Source organism: Sinohyriopsis cumingii, unplaced genomic scaffold, assembly GCF_028554795.1.
Source record: "Sinohyriopsis cumingii isolate HCF-2022 unplaced genomic scaffold, ASM2855479v2 utg000615l, whole genome shotgun sequence".
NCBI lineage: Eukaryota > Metazoa > Mollusca > Bivalvia > Unionida > Unionidae > Sinohyriopsis > Sinohyriopsis cumingii.
In genome coordinates, this window is record NW_028315917.1 from 1,502,273 (window position 1) to 1,516,769 (window position 14,497).

At 34.8% G+C, this 14,497-nt stretch overlaps 1 protein-coding gene across 1 annotated transcript; it reads left to right on the forward strand.

The window, feature by feature from the left end:
• The first annotated feature begins 7,625 nt into the window (after nt 1-7,625).
• LOC149773767 (uncharacterized) lies at nt 7,626-14,198 on the forward strand. Its single transcript, XM_089946040.1, has 5 exons — nt 7,626-7,780; nt 9,623-9,778; nt 11,463-11,723; nt 13,387-13,461; nt 14,056-14,198. The coding sequence occupies exons 2-5, from the start codon at nt 9,710-9,712 to the stop codon at nt 14,068-14,070; spliced, it is 420 nt and encodes a 139-aa protein (XP_089802166.1). The 5' UTR covers nt 7,626-7,780; nt 9,623-9,709; the 3' UTR covers nt 14,071-14,198.
• The last annotated feature ends 299 nt before the right edge of the window (nt 14,199-14,497 follow it).

Here is a 14,497-nt window from a genome sequence, read left to right on the forward strand (position 1 = left end):
TATATATATATATGTATGTATGAAGAAAAGTTTTTTTTGCATAGTTCGAATAAATTTCTTAATGGCTTGATACAGATTTTGTTTCCGTTTAAATCGATAAATGCTACCATGTTTGTGATTCATCACATTTTCATATTATTTTACTTTATTATACATCTTTTTTATTTACCCAGTTGGAACTGATGAACACATTGGTCAGCGTCCCAAAGATGAAGGTTTGAAGCTTTATCAAAATATGCCATGGAGGCCACCATAATGTGCTCTTGGGTCCTACGAAGTTTAATAATTTACCCCATGGTCTGAAATGTTTTCGATATTAAAGTCAGTACAATCGTTAAATATGTTGCCTTACAAAAACTGCATGATGTACAAAACGAATGACGAGCTAAAAGCTGATTTTTTTCTTAACTCTCCAACCCGCTATGTGACGTGTATACGTATGTAGTTTGTATACCTATTTGATGTGACGTGTATACGTATGTAGTTTGTATACCTATTTGATGGTCATTTATAAGATCAACTTAAACTTTAAATACGTTATTCTATTAAAATAGAGAAAGTATTATTTTAATTTATATCAGTAGTAGTAGTAGTAGCAGTAGTAGCAGCAGTAGCAGTAGTATGTGAGTTTTCTTTGATTGACTTATCACGATGTATCAACTCTTTTGCTGATTTGCCGTGAAGATTCGACCAACCAACGTCATAAGGTTTGTGTTATGCAGGGACTCAACAGTAGGATTTGTCTCCCTGCTGAAAAGAGCTTCATATGTTGGAAGGATATGTAGATTTCAGGTCACGAATAAATTTATTGCAGGTGGTTCGCTATATTCTCCAATAGATCTTAGGAACTACCTTTATAGATAGATAATCGATATCTGCTATTTACAATGAAATTTCATACCACCCTTACCGTTAACATACTGGCTACTAACCTCGAATCAGTATAATATGTTATGACCTGATTTGCATTTTTACATTGTGTTAGATTCTTTGGATTTAATTTGCTAAGTGTTCACGAAACGATGAGCAAGGGAGGCAAATCAATGAAGAAAGATGTTTGTCGCTAAATTTATGAAACATTATAATCGACATCACGAGAAGAAGGAACAAAAAATCCGAAATAACCTAGTGCTTAGTTCTGCCTTATAAATAAATTCTGTAGAAAGTTATGTACTTTTGAAATTTGGACTGTGAATTCGTAGACAGGGAATAAAGAGACTTACGTATAAACGAAAATATTTTGCCGATTGCCTTAAAAAGGGTGTTCCTAGACAGTGCAAAAATGCTTTCCGAACTGGAAAATTGTAACAACAATACATTGCATATTGTGATAATGAAAGCATAGTCAAATTCGAAATTCACACTAATGAAGAGTTCCTTCACAATATATGTAATTTTGATTTCAGATTATTTTATACTTCGTCTAATTTTTCATGTGTACTGTTCTCCATGACTATGCTAGATAGTTTATAAATATTTAATATTTTATTGCCTGTTACATAACAATACAAAGTCTCCTATAATCGATTTTAACACTCTGACATCATCATTAGGATATATCTGACCTCGTATTACCGTACCTCGTTTGTGTCGAAATTACGTGTATACGGCCGAATTCCAAGCTGGAATGGAACTCCTTTAATATATGTCAATATATGACAAGTACACATTTGCAGCGGATAGAAGCACATTTTATTATTCGAATAAAAATGCATCTGATTCACAATATCACTAGTAGAGTTACATGTCTCTTTGTGACGGAGTTCAGATCCAACCATATACTATTTATCTGCGACAGCTTTCATACGTTAATCAGATGACTTGCCAGTTTCAAATGTATATCGGACTGCCATCAGGATCCTTTGATATAACAAAGAACCCAGGATCATGTTTCCTTCCAGTCAACGAACTCCACATATTTCAATGAGTCGATCTTTATAATTGTTGATATAATTAGTCGCTTTAATCTTCTTTGGTTGCGTTGTGTTAGTACTAGGACGAGTCCGCACATTCATAACGCGGTGTGATGAAATAAAGTTAGATGTTCAAACTTGAATGCCATATGAGACAATCAAATATAAAATAAACAAACACGAATAAAAATGTAGATGCGTTCATCATAGTAGCGAAAATCAAATTTTAAGAATAAAATTTAATAACATATGACTTTTGGGCTTTTATTGCTTATTGTTTTATATATTGTCTTAATGCATATGAACGTATAACTTACGGCATTTAGTCAGACATGTATATAAATTAAGGAAATACGCAAAGAACGTACTAGGTATAATGATGATCTGAACAGACTAAAAGGTAAAATCCCTAGTGCACACAAATGCTTTCATCGCATCGTTAAGCATCTTTATAGACGGTTTTGTAATTGATTGTTTGTTGTATGTAATTGATAAAGAAAACTATGATGAAATATACAGTTTTTAATTGAAACAGCTGGAAAGAGTCAGATTTCGGCAAGATGTATTAAAAGGCATCCTCAATATACAATGATTTGTCGCATGGTTCCAAAGCTTGAAACTTCTTTGACAATTCATTTGGATATAAACAGAAGTTTATCTGATGGTTTCTACTCTAGTATGTTTTCTTTATTCTTTCGATGCAGCTACATTAATAATAGGATGGACGCTTATGGACATTTCTTCCATTTTGATGAGACCATGATTATTGGTTAAACACTCACACTCCAGTTTCATGTGACCATGGTTATTGTTGAGAACTCGCATTCCAATTTGATGAGACCATGATTATGGATTAACCACTCACATTCAAGTCTGATGTTACCATGATTAATGGTTATCCACTCACATTCCAGGTTCATGTGATCATGATTATTGTCTAGAACTCACATTCCCAATTGATAAGACCGTGATTATTGTTTTGAACTCATATTCCAATTTGATGAGACCATGCTTATTGATTAACCACTCACATTCCAATTTGATGAGACCATGCTTATTGATTAACCACTCACATTCCAGTTTAATGTTACCATGATTATTGGTTAAACAGTCACATTCCAGGTTCATATGACCATGATATTGTCTAGAACTCACATTTCAGTTTGATGAGACCATGATTATTGATTGACCACTCACATTCCATTTTCATGTGACCATGATTATTGTTTAGAACTCGCATTCCAATTTGATGAGGCCATGATTATTGATTGAACACTCACATTCCAGTTTGAAGTGATCATGATTATCAGCTAACCACTAACATTCCAGTTTGAGGTGACCATGATTATTGGTTAAACACTCACATTCAAGTTAGATGTAACCTTGATTATTGGTTAACCACTCACATTTCAATTCGATGAGACCATGATTATTGGTTAGCCACTCAGTTTTCAGTTTGATGAGACCATGATTCTTGGTTAGCCACTCACATTCATGCTTGATGTGACCGTGATTATTGGTTAGCCACTAACATTTCAATTTGATGAGACCATGATTATTGGTTAGCCACTCACATTCCAATTTGATGTGATCATGATTATTTGTTAACCACTCACATTCCAGATTGATGTGACCATGATTATTGGTTATCCACTCAAATTCCAATTTCATTAGACCATGGTAATAATTTAGGTACTTGCATTCCAATTTGAGGAGACCATGGCAATTGTTTAGGCACTATCATTCCAATTCGAAGAGACCATTTTAACAGTTAAGGCACAGACATTCCAATTTGATGATTCCATGGTAACTGATTAGGCAATGACATCATAACCGGAGTAATCCTTATTATGTCATAAAAGCAATTACATATAGAAGCAAATTTGTTTGTCCACTCAATATGATAAATAAAGCTTAGATAAAGCAGAACATATGGTTGCTGGTCTGGTCAGTTGTGAGAACTATGTTAAAGTTTTTTCTCTGAAGGCATATATTTCTAAAGTTCACCATTCTCATCCATTTTACGGTCTTATAACGACTGGACATCAACACACACATTAGTTTATGCCACTCTTTTGATATGGAAACTGTGAATGCCAGTATTCATGCAAATCATTTATATGCAGTGTTGTCTTTCTGAAATCGCAAATAAATTTCGATACCTCCCAGTTTTCGACTTAGCTACACATACTTGATATGCCGTAGATTAGCTTATTAAGAGATTGGTACCATTTTAGACTTTATGAGGGCATCTGTATTCTTTATTCCCAACCCTAGATTTGTTGGATATTCTGGCTACGAGCTGTGGCATTTATTTCAGTTTAATTTCTTATAAAAAAATAAGTTGTATATCATATTTTAGCAAACATAATCTTAAGAATTAAATAATGTTGCAAATTGGAATAAAATGTATTCTAGCCAAATCAAACATTTCAAAGGAACACCATCTCTTATGAATATGGAAGTAAGTGGCTATGCTTATATTTCACGTTTTCACTAATTGCACGTCACAAAACTCCGCGCTTATCTTCGCCTGGTCAGGTAAGTTCTACTCTAAAGCAAATCCTACTAAGCTTTGCAGTTATGCGTCAGTGTTGCAACAAATAGAGAAAAACAACCCCAAAACAAATTCATGAATTAGGTGCACCTTCTTCCTCACTTCAAAGTATCAATTCACTAACTGAAGCATTTATTTTTTTAAAGTATTCTATTATAGTTTCAGAGAAATGACTAATTATTTGTTCTTTGAATTTTCTCGGTGATTTGATATTACGTGAACGAATGCTACATATACGACTTACAAAGCAGTTATAAAACCTGATCAGAAAATATTTCTTTTATTTAGTCAAGTCTCTACACTTTGGGAAAAGATGAAAAAGTTAATAGATGTGATTGGGTTGGTTCATGTTCACTAAAATATATAGTTTCTACGTTCGAAATACAATATACCGAATTAGACCGACTGATGAAAATAAAATACAACAATGCTTGCCATTTGAAAAGAGGCATTTGTCACCAGAACATTCTGTTAAAAATAATATTAATTTTGGACACACGGGATACCAACCCCGTGTTTTCATGACTCGCGATATGTCGGCCAATTTTGCCACAGCCTTGAAAAGATGTAATGTTTATACATCGGGTTATATAAACGAGATACATTACTTTGGACTGTTTCTGTCAGCAGATCAATCGAGTGATTAAGTCAGGTGTTATGTATATTTGATTTAATGATATCTCATTTAATATATAGTTATTTCAATTAAATTGTTTGTCAGTTTTATTTTTTTATTTTGTATTACATGCTATTGTAATGTAAATTTATTCACAAGAGATGATACTGTTTTCAGAAAATAATTTGACCTTGACTATTATTTTGTAAACACCAGGTGTACATCTAATGTCTGACCTTGATTCAAAATTTGTAGCAACCACGTAAACAAGATCGATTTTTATTTTAAAATGAATGGTTGTTGTTGAGGTCATGATGGGTCTACGTGTTTAAGATGTAAACATTTGTGTTTTTTTTAATATTATTTCGTAGAATAAAATGATTGATTTTCTTCATGGCCACACTGGGTGGACGTGATCTTTAACAAGTACCTAATTTCTACGAGCTTCCAGAACATGATCACGTGACCCCCTGTTTACGTTTTAGAAGACGATATAACCTTTGTTTTCGAGAACTATTTTCAGTAGAAGTTGGGCTGATACTCTGGAAGATGTATGTTGTGCTGTTTGGAGTTTATTTCAAAATACTTGGACTGGAGTTATTTCAAATTATCTGGATTCAAAAGGATTAATTCTTTTTTCCTGGAAAATACACGTGCTCATGTGAGACTCTTAATCAAAGACAGTTCTTATAAGAAATTTATTTAGATTTCCGAAACCGGAGTGATAATTCTTGCTTCTACAATGAACTATAGACTTCAGAACTACAGGTTACACCATACGTCATCGTCTTCCATCTTGGATTCTTCGTGGGAATTCGAAATTAAATCAGTAGACAAGACTACAAGTTTCTTGTTTTTGAAAAGAAGTTAAATGATCATTTATAATAAACCTATAACAATTTTTGTGCGTGTTTGTAATACAATCAATTGTAAGAATGTGTTTAACGTTTATGTAGTTATTGGGATAAATCGAAGCAGCAATTAAAATGAAACATAAATTATCAGAAACTTAAATTTCTTCAAATTTTGGCATAACATTTATCGGACCATATTCAAATTTTAGCAGATGTTTTTGTAATGATGTGCCTGTTAAGAGTGTATTAAATACGGAATAGATTACTATTTCAGTTGAACTACCTGTTTCCAAGTAATATAATAGCTTCTATTCTTCGCATTTACAAATATCTTTGTTCAGTTAGATCTTCTTTAATAAAAAATATATAAAATAAAGAGTTATAAACTTTGTTACAGAATGTGAAAAAATATTTGTATGTGTTTCCTCATCTATGATATCATCAAATGTGACAAATATTGATACGTATAACTTTCAAAGTTTTATGTAAGAAAATTATAAATGTTATTGAAAAACTTTGATACAGTTTTCGCAAGTGTTAATGCTGATCTCTCGTCATAATTATCATGATATTTATTTGTAGTTTTCAATGACGCTTTAAGTATGTCGTCATTATAAACTAATTGTCGAGGTTATCTAAACGAAACTCGATTTGAATCCAGTTAACGAGTTTTATCTCAACAATATCGAAATCAGATATGAGAATGGCTAGATTCAAAGAAGCAAATCAGTTATGAATCACCAGTAATTTGAGAAGCCTGGTCTACCTGTACATATTGGATGGGGTATAACACAGCATAGGTCAAGGAAGGTTCACGTGACCCCTTGGAAATCATCTATTTATATACTATGATATTGCACTTGCACACAGCACAAGGCTCATTGGACTTCAGTTCAACAGAAAATGTGCCAACTTACCGGTATGGCAGAACTGTAATAAATTTCCAACTGAACTACGCAGCTAACTCTCCCGGCCGTGACTGACTGACACGCACCACCACTACCCCGCCAAAAAAGTTATGTTGGCGCCCATGCACATGGACTTTGATAGATAAAGGGACGATTACCCTAAATTTGAGTACTTGCAACAATTGTATCAGAAACAATCTGATATCTCCTCGACTTCACTCTTAAACAATGGTTTCCGACGGCTGCTATCATACCAGATAAAGGTTCGCGACAATGTAGTAATATAATCATGAACAGTCATACCATATATAAGGGTCTAGCCTTATAGCCTTTCCTCGTTATTTCCATACTTAATTAAGAAATAAATGTGGGGAAAATACATTTTGGCATTCGTTTTGACGGGAAACTCCCACCCCCAATGAAACTAAAGCTGATGCCATTCCTTTTTACGTCGCCTCCGGTACAGTATGAAGTAACATTCACCAAATATATTTTATGTATGGCTGGGTAGTCAGACCATGCATTGGTTTTGCAAGTTAACAATGTACTTGAATTGATGGTTTTATAATTAAGCCTTGTTTGTCTCTTTGTCGGTTAGCGTGTCTGTGTATACGTATTTATGAAATCTCTATTAAAATGACACACCCCCATCACGTTATAATTAAGCATTTTGAGAATTCTCGAAATTAACCGAATTTCAATCATATCCCAGCAGTTAGAGAGCCGATAAGTCAAGAGATACGGTAAAATGGAGTTTTCAAATGGAAAGTGTTTGGTGTTATTTACATTTCCAATCTAATTCGATCTGTTTACTGTTATCGTTAATGGAGACAAGCGATACTATATATAGCACATTCTGGCTGATCATTTCAATCAAGTTGCGAACAAGCAGTCATAGCAGGTAAAGGATCGTTGTATGGACAGGCAGGCAGGTAAAAAACAATTTTCCATTCTCTTTTGTGAATTGTTTCATCATGAGGATGATTCATACTTTATCGAACATTGTAATGCACTCTTCAAAAGATGAGTAGATATGCCCCGGCACCAATGTCCGCACGAACCTAAAGATGCGTCCTTAGTGTGTGTGTGTGTGTGTGATTTCGGATTTTTAACGTAGCTTTAATAATGTTTAAGTCATATCGCTACGACGTCTGCAGTGTAGCAGGTTATAGTGATGCCTAGCACTGGGGCATCATGCGGCAGACATGTAGCATCATATCCCACCCAGACACATTATCCTGACACCACGCCGACCAGTCATAACACTAGCCTCTTAATGCTGAGCGCCTAGCGAAGCAGCTGTTTGTTGTTGTTGTTGTTGTTGTGGGTATAACGCCATTTTTCAGCACACGATGGCTATACATGGCGGCCAGTATTAATGGTGGAGGAAGAACCCGGGAAATCCCAGGAAAGAAGAAGCTACTGGCAAGCTTTCTCACATACCCACACTGGTTGAATCCAAGACTCGAATCCACGCAGACAGAGGCAAAATGGCAGTGATCCGTAACGGAGAGCGCTTTAGACCACTCGGCCACTCGGGGCCCCCAGCTGTTAGTACCAATTTTTAAAAATAAGTCTTTGGTATGATTCTCCTGGCGTTCGAACCCGCAAAAGCCCGCATGCGAGGCGGACGCTGTAACGACTAGGCCACCGGAGCGGTCCCTTAGGTTGCTTAGTGTAATATTAACTCAGGTACAACGTTTAAAAAGGTTGCTTAGTCTAATAGTAGTTCAGGTACAACTTTCAAATAGGTTGCTTAGTCTAATAGTAGCCCAGGTACAACTTTCAAATAGGTTGCTTAGTCTAATAGTAGCTCAGGTACAACTTTCAAATAGGTTGCTTAGTCTAATAGTAGCTCAGGTACAACTTTCAAATAAGTTGCTTAGTCTAATAGTAGCTCAGGTACAACAGCAAATAGGTTGCTTAGTCTAATAGTAGCTCATTTACAACTTTCAAATAGGTTGCTTAGTCTGATAGTAGCTCACGTACAACTTTCAAATAGGTTGCTTAGTCTAATAGTAGCTCATTTACAACTTTCAAATAGGATGGTAAGTCTGATAGTAGCTCAAGTACAACTTTCAAATAGGTTGCTTAGTCTAATAGTAGATCAGGTACAACTGCAAATATATTGCATAGTATAGTAGTAGCTAAGGTACAATAGCAAATAGGTTGCTTAGTCTAATATTAGTTCAGGTACAATAGCAAATAGGTTGCTTAGTCTAATATTAGTTCAGGTACAATAGCAAATAGGTTGCTTAATCTAATTTTAGCTCAGGTACAACAGCAAATAGGCAACTTAGAAGCGTTAGTTTAATATGTGAGCTGTTACGGATATCAAAGTCAGCATTTTTTTATTCTGATGATGTAGCATGATTAGGTTACACCATAATAGCACGGAAAGTGGTGATTTGGTGATGATGATTTCAGTTTAGGTGAATACGTATCACAGGTGAATGAGGAGGGGGAAGCCTAAACGCATAGGAAAGCGGAATCGGAATGCAGAAGTGGCCAGGGGCCGAATCCAAAGGAACATCATGCAGTAAGTGCTGCTGGGCACCCTCCAAAAAAGTCTCAGCTCGTATGTCTTTATGAACTAACCCCATAAAGACGGAAGTCGAAGTGTAATCAGATGTCACTTGGATAGATTATGGTGATGGTGCAAACACATCTGTTCATGTGATTTCACATTATAGTATGGAGTTGCTTGTAAATATATTTACAATATTTTGTACTTGCTACACAAGTCTAAAATAATACTTATCTACTTGTTACAGGTTACTCGCAAGTCCCAGCAATCCATTTGCAGTTCTTCTCCTCTGATGATTAGCCAATAGCCACTCAGATTCGGTCTGCTAACGGACATGGGTCGCAGCTGCACAATAGAAAAGTGCAATCACATCGGTTTCTTGGGAATAAATATAGTTTTCTCTGTAAGTTATATGCAATGGCTATTTTACTTTTTGCAAACACAAAACATATTACACATAGTCCATTGCAGCCCTCTACCCAAACCATGTGCCATATTATATACAATTCACATAAATGTTCCTGCTTCCAGGTGAATGAGACACTAACTTTGAGATAAAAGAACGCTAGATTCCTAATTCTCAACCTATCCAGGTGTTAAGAATTAGATATAATGTCCATATCGTGTGTGTCGCATTTAGTGCAAAGATGCCCTTTGATGTACCTTTCGGTATTTGTGCTGAGGAAGTCCGCCATTCGCATGCGAAATTGACAGGTGTCGGTTAATAACGAAAACAATAATATTCAATTACGAATATACATTATATGTCACCTCCCACCCCCACCCCCTATTGTGTTGCTGCATGCAGTTTCACTATATGAAGAAGCGTTTGGCGATTTATATTGGGTGGATCGGGAACATATATATATATATATATATATATATATATATATATATATATATATATATATATATATATATATATATATAGATAGATAGATAGATAGATAGATAGATATATAGTTATATTGTTATGTATATGTAATTTATATTTTTTGTTAGGTTGTTTTATTCAACACATGGTAAGGGTTACGTACAATTGTATTTTGTAGCTGTGTCCAAAATCAAGTTCATCCTCTAACTGACGATACTCAGTGATATTGCTTTATTCGGTAAACAAGTAATACATAGCTAATATGTTCTCTACCAGTGTGGGTTTAATATCAGGATCATTATCAATAGAAGTAAACATACATCTTAGTCTGAGTCAAGGACATTGTGTTTACCATATTCTTTACTATAATTTTAGTTACAAGCTCCTTTAGAATGGAAGTTTTCATTAATGAATAGTTTTCTTAGAAAATGCTAATCATGACCTAGGTCAAGTAAAAGGTTTTATTATCTTGCTTGCCGGGAAAAAAATATTTATTCTTGCAATAATATCTGAAGCAGAATCCAGTCTTATTGTTGTGTTCAGTATTTCATTTTGGCACGAATGTATTTATTCAAATTGTTTATTCACTGGAAATAAAAAGTTCTCATAAATACTATTTATGGACAGAGACATTACCAGGGAATTATAATAAATTATAAGAACAAGAACATATTGAACTATATCATTCTGATTCATTAAAAAACTATTGTCACATCAGCATGTCACAGACCACTACAGGCATATCAACACCTTCAGAATTGGATCTATTTCGAACACCACTGGAAGATATTCCAATGTCTATACCATTAAAATTACGATTGTATATGAAAAATGCTCAAAAATCCTCTCTTTTTAATATTAAGGCATGTGTGATAAATACAAAGATGTAGTAGAAATTTAGGAAATAAAGATGCTAGAAATATAAAATAAATATAAGTAATATTAGATATCTATAGACTACAAGTTAGATCAAATTAATATTAGCGTTTTACAAAAGTTACCGTATACAATTATATCATATTTAAATCTGAAAGAAATTAAAAAGGATTTTACTCAAGGTCACTAAGCCGCCTAAGCGGATCCAGCTATTAGTTGAAATGCTGTAATACAATTATGGACACAAGGATGTTCGGTTATCGTTATCATAGGCATATTTTTCACCACTTGCATAGAACATTACCTTGATTTCCACTCTGTATCTTTACTATTTCAGATTTTAGGAGTCGCCTTGTTGACAGCGTCATGCGTCGTACGTTATGACCGAAACATGATAGACAGGTACATGGGTTACTCGTCCTTCCAAAATGCGTTAGAAACTGCCAACGTCAGAGTCCATACTCCAAGCAGTCTGAATATTGGTGAAACTCTAGATGCTGTTTGCACTGTATTCATTGTTATTGGTGTATTGTTTCTCCTACTTGGAATCTTCGGGATCATTGTTGCTATTGTTATGCTTAAATCTCTACTAATCACCGTAAGTTTATATATGAAAAGTAAATGCTATATGTATGTATATGTATGTATGTATGTATGTATGTATGTATGTATGTATGTATGTATGTATGTATGTATGTAGATCGGTAGGTATGTAGGTAGGTAAGTTATGTATGTAGATAGGTATGTTATGTATGTATGACTTTATTTATTTCCTCTGCAAGAGAGGTTTGATCCAGTTGTTTCCATTATTTTATAATATAACAGAAACATTCAAGTGACATTATTGAATACACGACACATTAAATATGTAATATATTTACACATGCAGAATGATTGTCCTTAGTCCTCCGCATTAAATGTAATTTTAATTCGGAGGTGTGTGTGTGTGTGTGTGTGTGTGTGTGTGTGTTATTAGGATTCTTAACGTAGCTTTAACAGTTTTTCAGTCATATCACTACGATGTCTGCAGTGTGACAGTTTATAGTGATGTCTAGCACTGGGGCATCATGCCGCAGACATGTAGCACGATGTCCCACCTAGTCACATTATCCTGACACCAGTCCTAACATTGACCTCTTAATGCTGAGCGCCTAACGAGGCAGCTGTTGGTACCATTTTTGTAAGTCTTTGGTACGACTCGGCCCGGGTTCGAACCCACGACATACCGCTTCCGAGGCGGACGCTCTAACCACTAGGCAACCAAAGCGGTGGTAGATATATAGATGCTGATATAAGTCTGTAAGTACTTATAGGTATGAAACCGAATGAGTACATGAAGGTGTATACATATGTATAGCTGGTCAAGTCAAAGGAGCAATAGTTGGGAGGCTGGTTAAATTGGTTGACCGTTTAATTATTGTTAGGGAGTAGGGCAGTATTTTGTTGCATGGAATGTTCTATTGGTCGAAGTTGAGGTGTTTATCCTTTTTCAAATCATCTATATTGATGGACAGATCGATCAATACATACGTTAATCTACTTAGAAAAGCCACATTTGCTTGGTTTTTAAAGCACCAAGGATATCAGATTTGATATCCACCTGACATTCGTTTGGTTGTTAAAACACCAAGGATATCAGATTTGGTATCCACCTGGCATTCGCTTGGTTGTTAAAACACCAAGGATATCAGATTTGATATCCACCTGGATCAGTTCGGGTCGGCTGCCTCAGTGTATTCATGGCAATGGCACTCAGTTGCCTCTTGCAAATCATGGTATATAAACTAATATCTTTTAAGTGTCGTTGATACCAAAAAAAATTAAACAAAATACACCATTTGGGATATTGTTCTTATTTTTAATTTTTTTTACATTAAATTATATTCCAACAGTCAATGTTTTTTCAAGGAAAGTGCGCTTCCCCAATCTGTTTAGTGTATAGATGTAAATTAACAACTATAACTTGATGCCTATAGCTTGCATTTGCAAACAGAAACTAACAAACATAAACTAAGCTTGGTTATGCAGTGTGCTGGGTGTTAAAATCCGATTGCCCTGATGTATTGTATCGGTGAACCACAAGTCTTTTTTATTTCACGTCTCTCTATCCTCTTGTGGGTGAGAATCGCATCGACGAGTACAATGGAGCAGTATTACACTAGGGATAAGCTACAGGTGCCGTCGGTGGTCGGACATGTTTCATTTTTGCTTTTGGGACAAATGTTAGAAGCTATTCTCTCTCATGAACATTTTTCTTTCAGTATGCTGTTTTGCTTTTAGTGCTTGTGATACTGCAGTTAACATGCGTCATACTGGCGGTAACACTCAGAGGAAAGGTAATGATAAAGCATTACTTTATCTCAAAACTACCTATTAATTTGTTGTTCTTTTAATCCAAATCAAATGTAAGCAAAACCAAAAGAAAATAGAAAATAAACAAGCAAAAAAAAAAAAAAAAAAAACCAACAAAAAAACAATCATACAAAGCTAAATAAAAACAGAAAAGCGAACAACAACAACCAGCAGCTATCATGTCTAATCCTGGTAATTATGTTATAAAAGAAACTCCAACCACCATTCCTAAATAATGCAGATGACATTGCTGTGTGGTGGAGGAATCCAGCGTAATGCTTCAGTACACACTCATAGCCACTGAATTAACGGTAGAGGTATCAGAGAGTTTGTAGAGAAGCAATGTAATTGGTATAATTATTGCACTGTTCATATTTTGTCTTTTATCATTTAAAAATACATGTATTTATTTATCTTTTGATTTCTTTGGGTGTTTTTATTTTCCGAATAAATGGTTCTAAACTTTGCACTGGTCTCCCATGCCGGGGACGAAAGTGGTGGCATTGAGCACTTCACATACTTCATACAGGCACAATTTCATTCTATGATTTGCTGAACACTCTGTGTGAATCTTTCAGCTGGAAAATATTTGATTTCAAACGGGAGGATGTTTGATTGCAGATTGAGGATTGGATCACATATGCGTTAAAAGCCTCCATACGAAATGATTACTCAGGAATCACCGGAAGTGACTTAGATACCCTCCGATGGAATTTCATTATGCATAGTGTAAGTATGTAGGACATACCAATTTGCATTAAATAATGAAACTATATTGTGTTATGTATATCTATAATATGTATATTATTTTCATAGTAATGGTTTTGTAAATATCATTTAGTTAATGACATTCACTGCTAATAACCCATGAATGGGTTTGTACCGTGAGATGGGTCAAGTATGAAATGCGTAAATTATTTCATTCATATATTTCAAAGTTGAAATTTAATTTACTGTAGTTGTTCAGATAAACATTCAATAAAGACAAGATTTTATGGAATGATGGTCATGCGTTTCCTA